The sequence below is a fragment of the Echiichthys vipera genome (assembly GCF_963691815.1).
Source record: "Echiichthys vipera genome assembly, chromosome: 16".
In the NCBI taxonomy this organism is placed as follows: Eukaryota; Metazoa; Chordata; class Actinopteri; order Perciformes; family Trachinidae; genus Echiichthys; species Echiichthys vipera.
This window is the reverse complement of record NC_139841.1, coordinates 19070833-19089269: the sequence shown is the minus strand read 5'-3', so window position 1 is coordinate 19089269 and position 18437 is coordinate 19070833. Positions and strand designations below refer to the sequence as shown.

Genomic DNA, 18437 nt, shown 5'->3' with positions numbered 1-18437 from the left:
TATGTTGTAGCCAAAATTTGGTCCACCAAGCATCAATTACAGCAGCAGCAGTTTAGACTTGTCCATTAGGCTACAGACAAAATCCCTCATATACAAAAGATATATATCAAGACCAAAATTAAACAGCTTCCTGGTGATGAATGGCTCAAAGGTTTCATTAATAATTATTCCATTAACACTTCTTGATAGTTTCCACTGAAAATTCAAAATTGTGTCAAATTTAATTTGTTTTCATGTTATTTTCCCTTTCCCTGTATTTATAACACATAATAAATTAGCACACCAACAATCACGTCAATTTACTTTGCCCGAAAGGTCAGATTAGTTTAAAACCATCTTAGAGTTGGCACACCTAAAATCCAATACCTGTTGTTTGAGGGTGCTCCAGTGACAATCCCCATCAACCTCTGGTTGAACCAACCCTCTAGCTGCCCCCAGTGTCCAATTTCCTGGAAGTACTACTTCTGATAAGATTCCTAGAACTAGCCTATTGGTTCCTTTGTTAACACCATTAGCTCTGAATGATTGGAAAGGCTACATAAACGCAGTCGTGTGCACCTACACACACACAAACACACACACACACACACACACACACACACACACACACACACACACACACACACACACACACACACACACACACACACACACACACACACACACACACACACACACACACTTGGATGGTGTCCTGTGTGTACTGACTTAGACTCTTTACTGGTGATCATCTTATAAATCAATACTGTGGGCCAGCTGGCCAGTGTTTTCATGTATTAGCCTCTGAAGATGGACAGTAATATGGTCAGCTTGGACTAGACAAACAGATTAATACATTAAAGAGGTCACAATGGCCTTCCTTGCCTTCTTGTAAGTCACAACAGGCTTCTACGAAAGTGAAAGGTCCAAATAGTATTTTGGTGCCAGTGAGTCTGCTGGGTCTAGATGATGTCAAGGCTTGGAATTTGCGGCCGGAGCTGTTGCTGATGCTCAGTGTCCTTGCTGTTCTGATCTTGTCTTCTGTTAGCAGGGGGTGATTACATTTCAGCTCAAGTTTGTTCAGTATCGATAGGGTCAATGGAGATGAATTGTGGCATATTTGTGAAACAGTAGAACCATGTGTTATTGCAACCACAGCGGCATCACCAGTTCTTGAAAGCAAATATGTCATGGCTGCACAAAGACTGTCCTACACTATTACAGTCAATGCTCAGATAGGATCATCTTTGTCTAAATACTTGTTTTCTAATATGAAGTGTAATGGACAAGTTTTTTTTCTTACCCCTATATGGCCAACACAGAATGTATATGGATCTATAGTGTTCTGGGAAAAGCATGATATGTGGTTAATCAATACAGTATAGGGTATCCTCCTCTTTTCAGCTGTCATATCTCTACATTGAACACAGAAGTGCTCTCTCCTTGGCCTCTCAGATTTTTTTTTTACTTGCACCAGCCGGACATATTGCTGTCTTCACAGCCACACACTTGACATGTTATCATTTTACACATATTAGCTATCACTTTTTTTGCTTTACTTTAAATCCTCATCACTGCTTTACCTCCTGTGCCCCCCACCCAAACCAGCCCCCCACCTCATTCTCTAAAACCACAATTAGATTCCCTGTTTACCCAGTGGAGACTGGCTTGCATTACTCTTCAAACATAAACATGGTGGTAATCGCTTTGTCTATTTTTCACATGTGCAGCCATGCAATCAAGCATGCAGACCCATATGGGGTTTTTCTAGGAATTTAGTGGTGGTAAATGCATGGCGGTCCTGTGGTCTTTCTCTCTTTTGCCCCTAGCAGCGGAGGTCATTTCTCATTTCTCATATTTGTCTAGTCTGTGTGCGTGCATAGTCCTTGAGACCAGGTTTTTCTTGTTGCCTTTGTCTGTGGCCTGCTTCCCATTGCCATGAGGTGGCAAGACCCCTGCTGCTGTTGTTTTCTGGCTGCAGTTTGCCACATGGGCTCAGGCAGGGGGTGGGGGGAGGATGGTGGAGAAATGTAATTACCTTTTCCCCTTTTTGGTTTTCCAGGGGGTTATTATATGGCCATGGATTACTGTGCATGTCTACCCTCTGTAATAACTGCTCATTCAGCACGCTCATTTAGAGGGGCTTGTATTGGAGGATAAATAATGGGGAAAGCTTTCACTGCTGATGGATCCTGATCCTGTCCCATATGTGTGTATGTGGGGGGGGGGGGGGGGGGGGCTTTGAGAGTTGAGAATATCTATTTTTTTTCACACCTTTGTTTACTTGTTCATTTTGTTGATTTTTTTGTTTACCTATTTCTTTTAGTCTCTCCAGTGTCTTACTCAAGATGCTCGTTCTTGAGTGAAAGCAAGTGGTTCTGGATGAAGTCAGTTCCCATGAAAAACTGTTCAAAACTGAGCCTCCTTTACAGCTAGCAATGCAGTGTTGTGGAAATGCTAATAGCAGCTTCTCAGTACATAACCTGACTGTTTTTTGGCCAAACCGTCTGCCTTTCTGGTCAGGACTATGGCCAAAGTCATCTCAAATGTCGCGTTCACTAATCAACACACTGCTACTCTGTCAGTGTGTGTGCATGTTTGCATGTGCCTGCATCTACGTACATGCTGCATGTTCGTAGTTGTCTTTGAGATGTGTGTGGTCTCATCAGTTCCTTTGCGTTCAGATAAGTGAATAAGTCATGGTGTACTGGAAAAGAGGAGTGGCTTCTCTCTGCATTTTGTCGAATGCCTGGTACCCAGTGATAATGTTTCCACATGGTTCCAGTTTCCTATTTTTGTGACCATTATCAAGCACATCTCCAAAGTTGTCTGCATGAGGCAGCCCTGCCAACCAGTTAGATGACATAAATAACTGAGTGCTCCATTGATCCATAGTGTGACAGGGGGAGCCACAGTGCTTGCGAACTCCCTTGAACTCACTCTCTATCATGCCTGTGGCTTTAGGGAAAGCCCTGACATTATACTTTATTGCTTTGACGGTTATATTGGCATTTTGCTGCCTTTTAGAGGATGACGGAGCTTCTGCCTTTGATTTTTCTTCCGTTCGTTAATGAAGCAGCACAAGGAGATGTTAAGCAATGATGTCATCTCCTGCCCCCCCCCCCCCCCCCCCCCTTTTCAGACAGACCGACACTGACACAGACAGATCTGCACACAAACGTACGCATAGAATGGAGGAGGTGGGGTGTGTCACAGCTTTCACACCTCCGTCATAAAAGTCACAGTGCACCTATGATATCACAGCGTAAGCTTGTCGATGTTAGTGAGATGTTCCTGCCTTCTGGTAATTGGGAACGGTGGGTATGAAAAGGTCACTCTGTGTGTGGGTGTGTGTGTGTGCGTGTGTGTACCTGTACTGTACTTCTATCTTTGTGAGACCTGTTTTTGGTTACATTTAGAAAGAGGAATTTTTTGCAAAGCGTTAATCATGGTAAGGCTGAGGTGTTAAAGGTTAATTTTAAGGGATTGGTCAAAGAAGTACGATGTGTGTGTGTGTGTGTGTGTGTGTGTGTGTGTGTGTGTGTGTGTGTGTGTGTGTGTGTGTGTGTGTGTGTGTGTGTGTGTGTGTGTGTGTGTGTGTGTGTGTGTGTGTGTGTGTGTGTGTGTGTGTGTGTGTGTGTGTGTGTGTGTGTGTGTGTGTGTGCGCGTGTGTGCGTGCGTGCGTGCGTTCAGAGAAATGGAGGGCCTTGATGTAGAGGGTGGTCGGGATGGGAGATGGGGGTGGGGTTAGCATAGATGGATGGGATCGCATGTTCCAAGAGATAATTGCATTTCTCTCACCTGTTACCCTTTACAGGCCTTCAAGAGTGCCACGATGAGCTCATACTGGTGTGCTGGAAAGGGCGATGTCATTGATAACTGGTGTCGCTGTGACCTGAGTGCCTTCAGCAAAGATGGCCTGCCTAACTGCAGTCCCCTCAGGCAGCCAATGTAAGTGTGAGGTGACACCATGACACCTAGGAATTCATGCACAAGAGATATTTCATGGATGCCTGCACTGATGCACTGCAGGCACACTCACATATGCACATGGACATGCACACACACATACCTGTCTCCAGCCACTCCTGGGGCACTTGAGAAAGTTGTAGAAACAAGCACAGTCCCCGAAGTTCTAATAGCTGTCAGTCAGCCCTTACACCCTTCTGAAAAGAACATGCTCTCATTCAAGGTGTCCTAAGAACTTTTAAAGAGAAACAGCAAGTTAAAAGGAAAATTTCGGATATGGCTCCTGTAAAAGCATTTAATTAATTAATGAAAGTAAAATATGCCTATTAATATATTGTATTCTGTAGTGAATGAGGGTCAACCTTTATTGGCACCACTCTAGAACAACAATAAAAGCTAAACAATAATAAAATATATTGCTGCAAAGAGGATTCTGGTCCAAGAATTTGTTGCAAAGGTCATCCCTGCATTATCAACTAAAACCACAACAACAAAATGTTTAGTTTTGTATAATTCCTTCGTTCTACATTTTGTGAATTCCACACCATGTGGCAGCATTGCTGTAACAAATCTGATGGCAGAGAGCAAACCAACATAAGCCATTGTTTCACCATGTTATCGTTGGTATAAAGTGATAATGCCATCCCCCATCAGTAGCATAAGGAAGTAGGCAGTGGCATTGTCAATTAGAAAGGTGTTACCTATCAGTTGGACACACTCTAACAGACAAACTGGATACAACAAATAATGTATTATTTAAAACATTATCGATTTTAGCTTTGATGCATGTTAAGGATGGGGACTTTCTCTGGATAAGCCGGTTGACTTCCTCTTAGCTAATGACACACATGAATGGCATGAAACACCAGTAGTAATATTGGGGAAATTGTCACAAAGATCAATCTTGTTATACAGTTGTTCCTTTTGTAATTATTGTGCAAGAAAAATGTCTTTGTGGGCCAAAATTATTTTGTCAAAATTGCCTCCCAATCCAACCAAGTGGTGTCTGAAAAGTGAGACAGTGGAAGTGCCAAAAACTGCAGTTCCTCAAATGGCCACCTGAGACTGGATCCAAAAACAAGTCAGTCCCCAAAGACCCCCATGTTAAAATGCCCAACTTTTAATTTTTTTATATAACTCACTCATTTAAATTATATTAAGGCTTGTTATGCATATTTATGGGCATGGCCATTTTGAGTTACAGATGCTGTCACAAGTAGCTAGCATAAACTGTAGGGTTAATTTGGCCCGCCTCAGCTCAGATGTCCAGAACAACCCACAGTGCGCTTCATTTTGGCTCTTCAGAAACCTATAGTTGACATATTTTCTACAGTCTATGAGTCCTACACTGTTCCTGTGTGCTTGACTACATAGTGTTATAATACATACTGTTTCCAAGATTATGAATGAACATTGAACGTCAGATTTTAAGCCAACATTGATAATAGAATTGTGGAATCTACAATTCCACAAAAATTGAGCAAACTACATATGCTAATTAAAAACTCCAGAATAGCTACTAAATCGACCTTGTGATGAGATTTGTCTTAACTCTTTAGCAATGCTTTACCAAAAATATGTTGCATAAGTATTGCACAAGTAGTTTGATATGCTGTTATGGCGGTTTTGGTATTGTTTTGTTTATAGATTGTGGTTGTGGTTGTGGAATTGGAGAGGACGTGAATGGTACCACAACCAGAGTTTTGGTCAGGCTCTCACTGAGTCTGTGCCTGCTGGCACGAAAGGGCCAGTGAAGAGTTGCTACGGCAGCCAAATATCCAACTCTGGCCAGTGCAGTGAGTGCAAGGCCAGTTAAATCCTGCAGTACGTATTATTATTATTGCCTGTGAGGATGAAACCGAGCGGCATGCTTTTTATGAAAGAGGGATAACTTACCTCTTTCAGTCATTGTCACAGACACAGCTTGAGGGCAGGCAAAATGGAAATATTGTTCTTTTATCTCTTTTGAGGGATTAAAGGGGGTAAACTGCACAAGGAACACTTCTGGACAACAGGTGGCATTGGAATGCTAATTTTTTCAAAGTTTGCCATCAAGTTGTCCAATGAAATACTGTAAATGCATAGGTGTGACAGTGTCTACACTAACATAACAATGAATTGCCGCAGTGGATTCCTACTTAATCATAGATTTAGGTCAATACATAGGTACATACATTTTCATATGGATTTCCAGATAAGGGAGATCTATTTTTTTGGTTAATCTTTTCAACTCATTGTGTCCTGTATGTTGCTTCCATTAGTTTACGCCTAGCCCCTTACCTGGAGCCCTCAAGCACAATGGTGGCCCTGGAGTGGATGGATGTGGAGCCTCTGATTGGCTGCAAAGTTACTGACTACATCATCCAGCATAAACGAGTGGAGGATCCCTCAGAGGCAGAGGTCTACACAGGTAGAAAAACTAAATTCCAAGCCTGCTTTGATTTGTTTTTTTGTAATTGTATAGATAGGTGTGTTGGCTTATTAGTTATCAGATACTGTAGTTTGATAAAGGCATTATGTGTTTTCAATGTGTTTGTAACTTTCTCCTCCATGCCATAACCATGCACACCACCCATAAAGTACAAACACATATATACAAGTACTGAGAAAGAGAATCATTGCTGTATGTTTATCAGTTTGTTGCTTTCATTAGCTTTTTTAGGTGACAGTATTTAGCACTGTTGGTCCATAAAGAGTCTGTTTCTCTGTGTCCATAGCTGAATTTGGGAAAGTTTCACAAGATTCCACAGCATGTTTTAACTACATATAGAAAGAAAATCACACTGTTCACAGCATTCAAATAAATATAATATCTGCTAAGCATCTGGTCACAGAGGTTAATAACTAAGTTGACTAATGAGTTGATAGAAGGAGTTTGCGGGGGAATGAGGTTAAAGGTTTGGTCTGGATACAGAACAGAAGGAAGGGCTTAGACTGAAGATGAGAGAAGATGACGCAGAGCAATTTATCAAGGGCCATAAATGGTGCTGACCATTGTGCCGTAGGGCTAGGGAGGTGGTCATGGTTGTGACGAGGGGCTGGGCTGAGTCAGAGGAAGGGTGATAGGAAAGAATTTAATAATATTGGAGAAATGAGGTGGTCTGGACGAAGCTGGCTTTAGTCATTGGGAAGTATGGACAGGCCATCCATCACCCCTGGGAGGAGTGCTGATGAAGCGTGGGCACCAGCTAGCGAGGAGAGGGTACAGACAGCTAGACACAGGCATGCTGGCAGAGGTGAGGTAGAAAGGGGCAGATGGTGTGGGTGACTCACTCTGCTATGTGCCAGTCACCACTATAAATCATGTTGGAACAGACAGTATCATACAGATTAGAAGTCATTGTCTTTTGTCTTTTTTTCTTCGTCACTGTTTATCTCTAACTGTTAGTCATGTCAGTGTTGTTTACTCTCAACTTTCTTTTAACTATCTGGACAAAAAACTTTGATGAGTGAGGAAAAATAGCTAACTTAGTTGAGTGCATTGAGCGTGTTCAGTATATGACATCTTAGAAATGGGTTGGTAATGCTAATTGGCAGGACACTCTGGCAGACTATAGAATCTCCTTCAGTGGAAACCTCATGTATTATGAACTGTATAGGCATGGATAGTTCCCAATTCCAATGCAAATACGGAAAACTGCAGCTACTCAAAAAACCCTCATTGTTCTCAAAACTGGGGGATCAAGATTGGTGTTACAAACTTGGAAGGTATTGCAAGGATCGATTTATGAAATAATAAGGGCCTCCTAAAATGATGCGATCTTGTTCTCTGGACTCAGCAAATAAAAGCCAGTGTCCTTTTCTTATACTTACTCTGACTTATTTTGAAATTATTGGATTTGTACTCCCCATATACACTGCTGACTTCTTATTTAAGGACCAATTTTGAGGCACTTCCTAGGAAAATCGAAGTACAGTATGTATAATAAAACTGTAAGCTGAGATAAATAGGAAGTCCATTTTAGCCTTATGCCTGCTCACGTTGTGGATACAAAGTATAACTATCCTTGTGCTCTCAAGCTCAGTCATTCCTTGACTTTCACAGACATTCACATTCCCCTGTTGAAGCTGCCAGTGAAACAAGTTTTCTACCGTTGGCCACTGAGCAGCTCTAATGGAGCAGTTTGGGGATAAATACTTTGCCCGAGGGCATCTTGGGGGTTTTCGTGTTTCTCCTTCATTTTTCCTGTTCATATTTTCCAAGACTGTGTGATGATTTGAACCAGTGAGCTTGCAGTAAAGCCTTCCTTTCCCAAGATCTAAGAGTGGGTACACACTAAAGGTTTATACGGCTGATTTACAGTGAACTGTATTCCCCCATCCCGACAATCATAGGGAAGAATACAGATCCAAAGCTTAATTGGGGCTGATATTTGGCAATATAGAGAAGTGTGCGGTGTTCAGATTTGATTATAAAGAGATAATATTATGTAAGACAAGATGTTTTGCAGTGATTAAGTGAAGCACAGAGATGGTTCTTCTCACTGTTTCACAAAGTACAAATGTGATCAAATCATGAGTAGTAAGGGCAGCACCTGCATCCAGGGCATGGGATTCAGCCGGCGCCGTCATCCACAGAAGCTCAGGCTGCATCCACATCCATTGCCAAGTTGAAATAGTGCTTCGGGCTGGTGTCTGAGAGAGAGGAAAGATAAACAGAAAGCCACACACAGACACTCATCCATACTGAGCATGAGTCACACACTCAGAGCACACACATTCAGCCATGTGCACACTCATACAGATGGCAGACAGAGAATGAGCATGGAGATGCAGACACTTGGATGCAGCTTTCATTGGGTTCCCGAAGCCATGTTTTGATGTCTGTGTTGTCTAGACTAGCACAGGAGATGATACTGTATTCCTCCTGAGATAAATATTGTAAAGGTCAGGCAGGAGAAAAATCCGCCTTGATATTTGGTCTTGAAGGTTTCAACAGATTTGGTTCCCCTAATTGAAAAAGGATAAAGATAGATCTCTGGGTCCAGAGGTTCATTTCAGTTTAGCCATGAAAGTATATAAAGTGTTACCATAAAAGTAATTCACAGTTGTATATGTGAATGCATCTTTGCTTTTTCGATTGCTGTAGACCTTAAAAAGCCCCAGCAACATCGACAACATTAGGGCCATTCAGAAATTGCATCACCTCTTTGGGGATACAGGTTTTTTATAGTTTTATAGTTCTTATAGTCACTTCAGTTGTCCCTGCAGATGAGGAGTTACAGCAGTGAGCTTTTCCACTAGCTGGGTGACAGTTTTATCCTTGTTAATAAGCCGATTCAAATGAGGTAATATGCCACCCTTTTGGCTTGGGTTTTTCATCCGTACCAGCTTTCTGCATGAATGGATGCAATCATAAGGTCCTTGAAATTCTCGACAGTGAATGGTATCTTCTTCGAAGCTAATATCCATAAATGTTGCTAATGTGACTCTGTCTTGCTCTATGTAAATTCTAGAAATCATATCTATGCCTCTTCTCATAACATAACACAGGGCTGTGCATTTTCCTACAGTGGGCATCAGTGCTGACAACCTGTCCGCGTCCCAACTCCTCAAATTTGATTGTGGTTGGAGGTGCCAAGTTAGAAACCTTTCATCATTATCGTGGATGGTGTAAGGATCAACCATGTAAACTCACTGATTGTTTCTAATGCTGCCTAGGCTTCTCCTTACAATTGGTCAACTTCTTGCTCAGTGTACTATGGCTAACATCTGACTCACAGATTCATAATTTCCACACTCATCGTCTCGACTGAAGATATAGTAGCAATGGACAGTTTGCGCTTCTACCTGTGTCATCACTTACAAAATAAGTACCTGAGGTAAAAGAAGGGAACAAAGTCAATTGAGATCATGAAGAATGATTGAATATGTTAGGATATCATGCTCTTTTTTCCACCAACATGGCTTCCTGAAACTTTCCAACATCCTTCACATGGCCTCTGAAATCAGGCACCACTAGGTTACATTTTTCACTTTGACATCTTCCACAGTCACCTCCCTCTTAAATTGTCTTCCCTCCATTTTTTCATGTATTAGGAAGGCTTTAGAGGGATTACGTCATTTCGTAGCGTCACCTCGTTCCTCTCACATCTGTACAAACCATCAGGCCCCTGTCTCCAATACCCTTAGATCACCCCGCTTATCAGTTGTTTTGAAGGAAAAAAAAGTAATATTTTCTTGAAGGCTTCACCCTGGTCCCTCACAAATCTTGCCTCTGAGGTCAACAGTGACTGCAAGATAGACGTACTGCTTTGATGTACAAGGAGAGCATCCAAGCCCTTAGTTCATATATCTTTTTGTTTATATGGACCTATATGGTTGTAAAGCGTGGGAGAGAGAATCATGCACTACATATGACAACATGCAACACCTGAACCATCTCTGATTGTTCCTATTTTTTATCTAGTTGCAATTTATATTATTTTAACCAACTGAAAAAACACTTTTTGCTAAAATGGAATGACCAGCTACAGTTTGACCTGACAGAAACCTTAAGACCAACAAACAATCTGTTTAGGGGTGTTGTTTTTCATGGCTATTTCAAGGCTGTCGGCGCCAAATAGTAACACCTATAGTGCATACACAGAATCAACAGGCTCCAGTATATCGTTTACTTATGTGAGAATACTTTGTAAGTACTCTGATACATACCAGGGTTTATCTTAGTGCTCACATTAGCAATTAATCATGAGAGGTTGTCTTCCATGTCAGTTGCAGATACCTCTCCCATTTCCACATAAAGCAAGGGCTTCCTTTTCCAAGAATGTGAGAAAAAATGTACTTGGTAAACTTTATTACCTCCTACAATCACTTGAACTCTAACACTGCTAACACTTCCGATTCATCAAGAGAAATGCGACCATTCAATCCCATCTGCTGTCTACATGATACCATAGAAGCTGCTAGATTTCTTAAAGAACTTGAGAATGTAAGAAGGTGCAATCATACAGAGATGGCATTAGGCAACTCTATCAATAAGAGTCCACTCTAACCTCAGCTCAGTCTTATACTGCAGAACACAGGAAAGCTGCCAACCATTTCCTTTGGTCTCTGAAGAGATTTCAAAGTTGTTCCACACACACTGTCCATTTGTCAATGCAGTAGGCTCACAGGTAATCAAGCACACACAACTGCGATTTGAGCCCTACACAGTCAGCAATCATGAGCACACAAACTTGCAGTAAATGAAGAAGAGGGCAAATGCCCAGGATAGGTCCATGGAGAGGCTGTGATCATCTTAGCGAAGAAAAATTGACTGATCCTTGCAGCAAGTTGAAGGTGGGGGCATTGTGACATCAAACAGTCTCCTGAATAGATTAAACAAAACCCCCAAAAATGTGAGGGACTGCAGTTTTCCCTCATCTATTTTGGGGGAGTTGGTGCAAAGGGATCCCTGCCTGGGAACGTGCAACTGCATAGAACGAGATACGACCATACAAACTGTCTTCACAGTGATCTTTTGGACGTAGCAGTCAAAAAAAAATAACATTTCTGAGTTCAGTGGAAGAAATAATGTCCTACTTAAGAGATACAAGCACAAGCCAATTTGCTTTGATAGGGGGTTCCCAAGAACTCTGACACCATAGCAGATAGACACCTGTTTTACCAAGGATTTGTGCATGTCAGCATGCAAGAATGCAAGCAATGCAGGGAGTCGAGAACAGCCTCCGTGTCAGTGGAGGGTGTCTTATTTACAAAATCCATCCTGTATTTGTCCAGAAAACAGCAAGGATGAGAGTATTGCAGACACTGTCGTTATTGTGGGTTAGCATAGAAGGAGTCTGAACGCAACTAGTACCAGATGTACAGATGGAGCAGACATAGAGGGATCACCTGTTCCTACAAGGCCAGTAAGATGAGAGGGGCACTGACTCACTGAGATGAAGTGTAGGTGAAAATGAGGTCATCCCATATTGCAGTTCATCGTCTCAATAGGGTGTATTCAAGAATGAAAAACAGCAGATGCACCGGTGAGATTTAATGGCCATACAGAGTCTCCAAACATTATAACTCATCCTGACTGGCAGGCAAGAAATTAATTAAGCTTGTAAACCCTGTCAAAGGGCACAGGCTGGGTGAAACAAAACAAAAATTAAAAGAAACCCTTATCCTCCCTGGCTTTCTAAATTATTTTGCACATTTACCTCTATTTTATTCCTCCCTGTCTTTTTACTCTTTGTGTTTCAAGATATGGAGCAAATCTCAAATGAAACGTTGCTGGTGGCATGTCTGCCTGCCAATATGATTCTACCAAGTGAGCAACAACATAGGGAAAAACATAATATTCTGTAAACCCTATCCGTAAACAGTATTTACTTGTGTATTGTATGATTAACAGTAAACTATGTAGAGAAATATATTATTTGGAAAGCAAATAAAATTGTTTATGGTTGCTTTAATGACTGCATTGTACGGACCACAGTAATGCATATTTCAAAAAACTGCTTTGGTTTTAATTATACTATTACTGGAAAAGGGGGTGTCTGCATTATGTAGCATGTATCGCTTCTACTATGTCCCCTGCATTTTCTTTCTTTTCATTAATGTATTTATTCAATTACAATGATAAGAAAGGCATATGGAGTTTTGCGTATTCTACCTATACTCTTTAAGACTACTCAATCTTACCCTCATGTCCTCAGACTCATGTGAGTGTCTTATTCACCTCTGATTTCAGTCACATCAGTGATGGTTATGAGTGATCCACTCCACTGGGCCTCGCACAGGCCTCTAGATGGCACACCAAGGCAGAGACAGCATTCACAAAAAGCCAGCTAAATAGGCGGTGCTGATGTATTAGTGTGAGGCTCAGCATTCCTCTACAGCAATTGGTCAAACCAGTTGTGATATGTAAGAAGATATATAGAGGATCACAGATGATATTAAGAAATATGATGTGAGCATTAAAATGGACACATTCTAGAAAATTTCTAGGGGTGGCTTCAATGCCTGTAATATCCAAAAATGAGTGACAAAGCAAAAAAAAAGGAAAAAAGCAACTGTTGTGTAAATTATATTTTATTGATTTTTGTCCTTTTAACCTGTCATCAGATTACAAAACAACCCTCTGAGGATATTTTGATTTGGCATTTGTAACTGGGCCAATAATAAGTAACTCACATGGTTTTGCTTAAACCTAATATCTATTTAAAAGTTCCTTTAGCAATAAAACATATACCGTTAAACTAAGTGAACACCTTATGCTGTGCATGGCAACTGCAGATTGTTTTGCAAAAGGATGCAAGAGTGCATTTTGACTGTATGGGAATAATTAGTGGCTTACCTACACTATAATGTCAGACATCCTTAAGCTCTGTTTCCTGTCTATCCCACTGGGAGTTCCCAGAAAAAAAACTAAAAAAAGAAGGCGCCAAAAATGTTATGACATTTGTCTAATAAAAGGCTTAACCAAAAGTGCCCCTTATTGGCTGAATTCAGAACACTTCTGGGTTCCATCATGATTTTTTTTACAATCCCTCTATTGTCTCGTCAGCTGCCAAATTACGTGGCTTGTCCTTAAATCACTGTTGTGCTGAGGTGACACTTTTTTTTGAATGCGCTCATCGACGTAGCACTGTGCTTACCACAACTCTCACGTGAGTGCACACACTTAGCACTAATTAAAAACCTGTGAGTCTCTGTGTTACGTCACTGCTCTATAGTACCTGATTTTGTGGCATGGAGAACCACTAAGGGCAGGGCAAAGCAGGAGAATTCCAAGAGCTGGCAGGAATGAGATGAGATTGTACGAGAACATGGAATGACATGGTACAGTGGGATACAAATGGGCAGTAAAGGCAAGACAAAGACGGAAGAGGGATCACAATGTAGAGCAATATAAGAGGGATGCAGACAGCAGCAGAGGGTTACAAAGCAATGATGTCACCTCTTGCTAGCACTGTTGGACTAAGAAAAAGATTAGCCATTTGATTTTTGCCCTCATTTTAGTTCCGATTTCCTCCTCCCAACTCACACAGCCAGCTTCTTTGGGTACATGACCTGTGGATCTTCCTCTGTTTTACTCTCCTCTTCTCTCACATATCTCTCTCCTTTCCTCATGTCCCCCTTTTCTTCTGCAATCAGCGGTATCCCCCACCCCTGTTTATGTAACAACTCCATTATTGTTTGAGACCAAGAATGCCCCCCAATGCGTCGATAAGTCCTCATTCAAAGAGATTGAATTATATGGAGATAAACGGTGTCCTTGAGCATGGGTGCAGATAACAGATTGGAGTGACACAGCTGACTCTCTTTGTTTTGTTAATTAAAGATGACCTCATCGCTAAAAATGGACGCTGTGCACCTCCTCATCACGAGCCTGGCCATCAGCAGATTGCAGATTGCAGGCAGGGGGCCAAGGGCTTTCTGCATTCCCTTTCCCTTTTTGCTTCCTTTCCCATTTTGCCTCTTCACACACACATTGTTATCTCTCTCTGTTCGCCATAGGTCTAGACTTTCCTGGTTTTGTTTTGTTTTTTGTCTCTCCATGGCTCAGTAACCATACCACTCTGTCTGTGTCCCTTCTGTAGATATGGACGCCTAATGTGTGTTCATGGAGCTCTAACTCACAATAATGGATTTGTGCTGGACTTGTAATTAAGACAAGATGAGGATGCTGCTCCTCAGTGCCTTCCTTTTCATTCATCATTTTATGTTGTGGTGCATCGTGTCCCCATCAGTCATAAGGATATTTATGAGATCTTTGTGTGCTATGAAACACCGGTACAACTCGTTGTGGTCTGGACATGATCTTTGTTGAATTTGGTGCTAGCTAAAAATCAATGTAAAATTAATTTAAGCATTAAATTGGGATTGATTTGTCTCCCTTTGAAATCCAGGGAATTATAAACACTTAAATGGGCTGTACTTGACATTCAGAATTTTAAAATAGCAGCAAAGAAATATTCCCTGTTTAAAGATATAGTGAAATAATGGTGTCCTGGGCAGAGAATGACGTCACAATACCCGGTTAGGTCGCACATGCATGTTAGTAAATAATACTTGATCTGCCCCTTAAGGGAATGGTTTAACTCTGCGACACACATTTAATTAACAAAAGCCCATCTTCTCGCTTAACTACATGAAAAGATGCCTTTTCTATAACCTTGAGAAAAGCTACACAATTTTTTGATTTTGAAAAGTAATAGTAGTAGTAACATGAACTATATAGGGAGAAAGCTTTTTTCTCCTCTATAACCTAAGTCATGAGAGCTCCACCTGTAGCCATATAACTAGAGTTACAATGTGTAACCACTGTTCTATTTTACATATGCTTTGCCACTGTCCAAGAGGGCAAATAACAACACACTCCCACTTAAAAGCCTGACTAACTGTCATAATACAGAAAATCCCACAGAATGACCACCACACAATACGTATACTTGCCGGTATTGTGGGAAAGTTAGCTGGCACAAGCTGGTCTCAGTATACTAGACAAGCAACAATTGTTCACCCTACACACTCCACAGAGCCAATTGAAGCCATCAGAGCCCACTGATCCTGTGGCAAAGCAAGTGGAGTATGGCAGAGCACATCAACCAGTCAATGCAGTGCAGCATCACAGTAAGACACTAGCCAACAGCCTGTCATCACCCACAGGTCTATTCTTAGTGCTAAGTACAGACCCAGGGGAAGGCAGAGCCACAGTAAAAGGAGCTGGGGGCAGTAAAAACAGACCACACACGGGTCACATCAAAATGGTAGACATGGTTCTGGACGGCCATTAGTCTGTGACGAACCATCACACCTGACCCAATTTCTTGCTATGCAAAAAGGGCAGGGGCAGCCCATTGTCAAACAGCCTGTCATTCTCAGGTTTAAGAACCAGCGTGCCACAAAGTTATCATGAACAGGCAGGGCATCAACCATGTGATCCCTGAAAATCAACAATAACAGAATCAAGATGGGGCTTTTGAATAGGGAGATTTTTAAATACAGTTTTATTTCATGGGGAAAAATTAAGCCTTTTGTGTAGATACAGCTTTCTGTTTGCCTATTAATGGGGAACTGCATAATTTCCATTTGTGGTTATCGTTCTTCAACGTTGACCTTATTTGATCTGTATGCCTTTAATTTAGTCAGTCCATAGAGCTGCTGAAATATTGTAGCACTGTGTACGATTAACAGGTTGACAGTGACATTTAACATCAAATAAATAATTTATCAATTATTGTCATTACATCCTATAAATGTGTTTTATCCATATGTTACTTCAGCTTAAAATATCACCACTTGTATTTGATTACAACATAGCCTGGATGAAAACTCAATGATTATGAGCTGGAGGGTAATTGATTAATTTCAGATGACTGAAAGGGTCTGACATTATACACCTTATTAAGGTGTTATCAAGATGTAAGGGTTCAACTGAACTGTCTGATGCATTGCACAGACATTAATGACTTCCAGACAACTGATGAATGATGGTTTTGAAAGATACTGTATGTCTAGCCTGCCACATTCCGAGTTTGGTGCTAACATGCAACTCATATTGTGTACATTATACCTCCTAAACATCAGTATGTTAGCATTGTCAGTGTGTGAGAACATTAGCATTAAGCTCAAAGCATCACAGTGCCAAAGTAGGCCATATCCTCAAAGAGCTGTTAGCATAAAGACTCTTGGTCTTCTTCAAGTACATGCTAATTCTTAGGAATTGACTTAGGAATGACTTGGAGAGCAGTATAAGCTTGTAAATTTTGTCTCAAGGCTTTCACTTTTTTCTGTTTGTAGCCCCGTTGTTTATTTTTGATATTTAATAAAGGCACTCTTCCTCTGCATGAGTTGTAATCCGAGCTTCTCTTATTTGTTGTGATAGACAGTCCAGCCGTGAGTGTATGTAAGTGCATGTGGCCATAAAAAAAAAACGTTGGTATTTCACAAATTGGGGTAAGAGCCGTGTGGAGGCAATACCAACCCAGTTTTTTTCAGTATTTTGAATACATCTCCTTTAATTTATGTATATGTATTATCCAGAAGGATAATTTCAATGAGTTCTTGTTAAACAATACATACTAATGGCATAAGGCCAGTTCGAACTGAGTTTCAGTCTGCATAAGGGAAACGCAGTAAGCACTTTAATACATGATTTGGCATCAAAGTATAGGCCAGTATTCCATTCCCATTAATTTTAGCCTTAACTCTAACAATAAAAAAAAGTTTTCATAAATAACTTACGTATATTTCTGCCAGCACAATGCCTCAGCAGGATTGTCTAAAGGGATGTCCCTCTGCCTGGTTAGAAAAGCTTGGACAATTATGTGCAACTCAACCTGCTTTGAGAAATATATTTCCCACAGTGCTTTGTTCCTTACTTTAAATATCTGCCTTGGATGCTAGTAAATCCTTATAACTCAATTGCAACCCCCTCCCACACATTTTCTTTTACCTTGAATTCCCTGCCATAGGTGGCATTGTGTGAAATAAGGTTCCATGTGACAGTCCATGTGTGTACCTGTGTACGGTCTACTGTGTGTGTGTGTGTGTGTGTGTGTGTGTGTGTGTGTGTGTGTGTGTGTGTGTGTGTGTGTGTGTGTGTGTGTGTGTGTGTGTGTGTGTGTGTGTGTGTGTGTGTGTGTGTGTGTGTGTGTGTGTGTGTGTGTGTGTGTGTGTGTGTGTGTGTGTGTGTGTGTGTGTGAGAGAGAGAGAGAAGAAGGGAGGAAGGTGATGTCGTGGAGGCTCCGTGTGGGGAGTGGAGGGCTGAGTGCTGACAGTTTAACAGAAGAGGCCCCTAGCCGGTTTGGCAGCCCACAGGAAATATAAAGTTCATGATTGTTTGTTAATATGAAGCTTGTGTTTTGTTTGTTTAAAGAGAGTCCACTGTGTGATTCCCTGGACTGATAATAGGTTGACATAGAGCGAGAGACAAAGTAAAACAGACAGGAGAAAGAAGGACAAACAGAAATGTTATTTGAGAAAGAGAATGGGAGGATGAACTGAAAACATGAGGCCAGCACACATTGTATTTGTCCATGCAGCACTTCATCATTACCACTCTCAGCAGCGACACTGGTATCGTTTACATCTTCTGAGTCTGTGTGTGTGTGTGTGTGTGTGTGTGTGTGTGTGTGTGTGTGTGTGTGTGTGTGTGTGTGTGTGTGTGTGTGTGTGTGTGTGTGTGTGTGTGTGTGTGTGTGTGTGTGTGTGTGTGTGTGTGTGTGTGTGTGTGTGTGTGTGTGTGTGTGTGTGTGTCATCATGGAAAAATCTGGTCCTGGAGACACCTACTGTAGTGGGAACTACCACAGAGGCAGTTTTGAGAATTTTGCTAGGTGTTTATATGTCTGTCTGTCTCTCACTCTGTCTGTCTGCGGCCAGATTTTGTCACCGCTATAGCGTAGTAACCATGCAAGATACAGTCACAAAACATTACGGGTGTGTAGCTGAGATCAAAATGAAGGCTGAGTTCAAAGATGGGTGACGTCAGAGCAAGGGCGACCGAAGTAGGGGGCAGTTGCGACTGCTGGTCTTTCAAGGAGGGGAAGCTAAT

The 18437-nt window shown here is 41.4% G+C and overlaps 1 protein-coding gene across 1 annotated transcript in view; it reads left to right on the top strand.

Annotated features, from left to right (window-relative positions):
* The window catches only part of astn2 (astrotactin 2), a gene marked incomplete at both ends in the record, with an annotated part of 261923 nt that overhangs the window by 222192 nt on the left and 21294 nt on the right, over nt 1-18437 (top strand). Inside the window, 2 exons of the mRNA XM_083929281.1 lie at nt 3797-3930; nt 6210-6358. Of these exons, the coding sequence (XP_083785407.1) occupies nt 3797-3930; nt 6210-6358 (283 nt within the window). The remainder of the gene's footprint in view (nt 1-3796; nt 3931-6209; nt 6359-18437) is intronic.